Genomic DNA, 2,474 nt, shown 5'->3' on the forward strand with positions numbered 1-2,474 from the left:
GCTATTAAGTTTCAACTTCCTCATTAGAATGATAAATTAATAAATTAAATGATTGATAAAGCCATATCATACCTCTCTTTAGCATTGTTAAAAGGAAACTGTGTGTGTGTGTGTGTGTGTGTATGTGTGTGTGTGTGTATTTGTGTTAATTTCTTTTCATTTTCATAAGGGAAATTTCTTTTCATTTTAGCTGTAAGGGAGTCTGGGAAAGCCACATCTGACCTTGGGGGGCTGTTTATTTGAGGATGTTCTGGGGGGGTCAGACCAATCAATCCCGCATGGAAGACCATTCTCCTGTTTTCAGACTGGCAGGGCACTTCCATAGACAAGAACATTCTGGATGCTTTGATGCTAAACACTACCAAAATCGGACATGGATTTGCTTTGAGCAAACATCCCGCCCCCAGGCCTTACTTGCGGAAAAAGGACACCCCCATAGAAGTCTGTCCCATCTCTAACCAGGTATGTGTGACTCATGCGGCTGATCCCATGTGATCTCCCGTAACCACAACCTCTGCCCTCTAAACTTTTTCCTCTTAAACTTCTCTCCCCTTAACTCTCTTGTTACCAAAATCCCTCCACTCTCCCACCTGCTAGTGAAGTCATTCAGGAGGGGCATTTTGCTTAAGCCACCAGTAGGAATGTGGCAGCTGTGAGAGCCCCCAGTGGGATGGAATTTTGGGCAAAACTGTGGACAGAGCAAAAAGGACACAGGGGGCGGCCAGTGCTTCCTGGGGTCTTTTGTATCTGTGTTCAGTTAGCACTTCTCTGAGCAGGACCAGAAGTGACTGAGTATTTGTGGTGCTGATGAAACAGGAGGAGATGCATGGGTACTGGCCCTGTTCTCCTTGTGACTGCCCAGAAGTCATCCTCATATTGGGGAGATAGCGATGGGGAGATGAAGGGAGCTGATCGGGGCTCCAGGTCTCATTTCACTTGTGACTACTCTTTTTAGGGATCAGAGTTCATCTTTCTCCCTTGCCTCCTACTGGGCAGGTTCTGAAACTGGTGTCTGATTTGAGAAACCACCCTGCAGCTACTCTGATGGCCATTGGGCACCCCATGGTGATCAGCTCTGATGACCCAGCGATCTTTGGTGCCAAAGGCGTGTCCTACAATTTCTATGAGGACTTCATGGGCACTGGGGGGATGAAGGCTGACCTGAGGACCCTCAAACAGCTGGCCATCAACTCTATCAAGTGAGTGTCTCATGTACTCCCAGGACCTCTGCCCGCCTTCCAGCCCACAGCTTGTGTTTGCATCTGAGGCTTGAGGCTGATGCCTCGATGGTTTCTGTGGGTTCCTTCTTATCATGGCTGGTTAGTCCTTGCTGCTGGACTGGAGAAACTGCTCTGCAAGCCTTCGATGTCCCCTCAGGCTCCCTGCCCCATTCCCAGCCCCTGCCCCGAGGCTCACCTGGGCTCCTCCTCTTCCTGCAGGTACAGTAGCCTGTTGGAGATTGAGAAAAATACTTTCATGGCAATCTGGAAGAAGAGATGTGATAAGTTCATAGTGGATGTGGCACGGAGTGAGGAGAAACTAGCCATCCTCCATGATCTGCCTTCCTGCACATGCTGCCACCACCGTTCACCCATTCTTGAATCAGCTCCATGTCCCCATCAAATCAATGGCCTGGGTATGGAGCAACCCTGTGAGAAGCACTTGGCTGGCTGACCAGCTTCATCCTCTGGAACATTCTCCCTCAGCTGCAGCAGCATTGACCCTCATGATTTTCTCTGCTCTGTGTCCATCGCTTCCAGTTTCCCTACTTCAGAATCTCCTCCTCTCTGACCTCTGTGCTGTGTCCTCAGGGCTCAGTCCTGGGCTCTCTTCTATTCTGATCTCTCTATTTAAAAAAAAATTTGTTTGGCCGGGTATGGTGCCTCACGCCTGTAATCCAAGCACTTTGGAGGCCAAGATGGGTGGATCACCTGAGGTTGGGAGTTCAAGACCAGCCTGACCAACATGATGAAACCCCATCTTTTAAAATTAATTAATTAATTAATTAATTAAGAAATTTTTTTCAAGATGGAGTTTTGCCCTTGACACCCAGGCTGGAGTGCAATGGCGCCATCTTGGCTCACTGCAACCTCCACCTCCCAGGTTCAGGTGATTCTCCTGCCTCAGGCTCCCAAGTAGCTGGGATTACAGGTGTGTGCCACCATGCCCAGCTGATTTTTGTATTTTTAGTAGAGAAGGGGTTTCATCTTGTTGGTCAGGCTGGTCTCAAACTCCTGACCTCAGGTGATCCACCCACCCCGGCTTCCCAAAGTGCTGGGATTACAAGGGTGAACCACCATGCCTGGCCTGTTCTGATCTCTTTAACTCCTTCCCCTTTATTTCTCGTCTCTCTGTGTACTCTTCCTGGGTGGTCTCATCCATTCCCTTGCCTTTTCATACCATTTATTTGTTAATGATTCCTACATGTATTTATGTACTTGAAGAGCTCAAAGGAATCTCTGAAACTGAGGAGG

At 48.5% G+C, this 2,474-nt stretch overlaps 1 protein-coding gene across 1 annotated transcript; it reads left to right on the forward strand.

The window, feature by feature from the left end:
- Positions 1-304: 304 nt before the first annotated feature.
- LOC116548298 (adenosine deaminase 2-like) lies at positions 305-1,674 on the forward strand (the record flags this gene model as incomplete). The annotated part of the gene is made up of 3 exons (XM_032273834.1): positions 305-462; positions 997-1,199; positions 1,440-1,674. Coding segments are annotated over 3 exons (596 nt in total), but the record flags the coding sequence as incomplete, so codon positions are not given.
- Positions 1,675-2,474: the final 800 nt, after the last annotated feature.

This window comes from Sapajus apella, unplaced genomic scaffold (assembly GCF_009761245.1).
Source record: "Sapajus apella isolate SASKATOON/1434 unplaced genomic scaffold, GSC_monkey_1.0 scaffold9376, whole genome shotgun sequence".
Classification (NCBI taxonomy): Eukaryota; Metazoa; Chordata; class Mammalia; order Primates; family Cebidae; genus Sapajus; species Sapajus apella.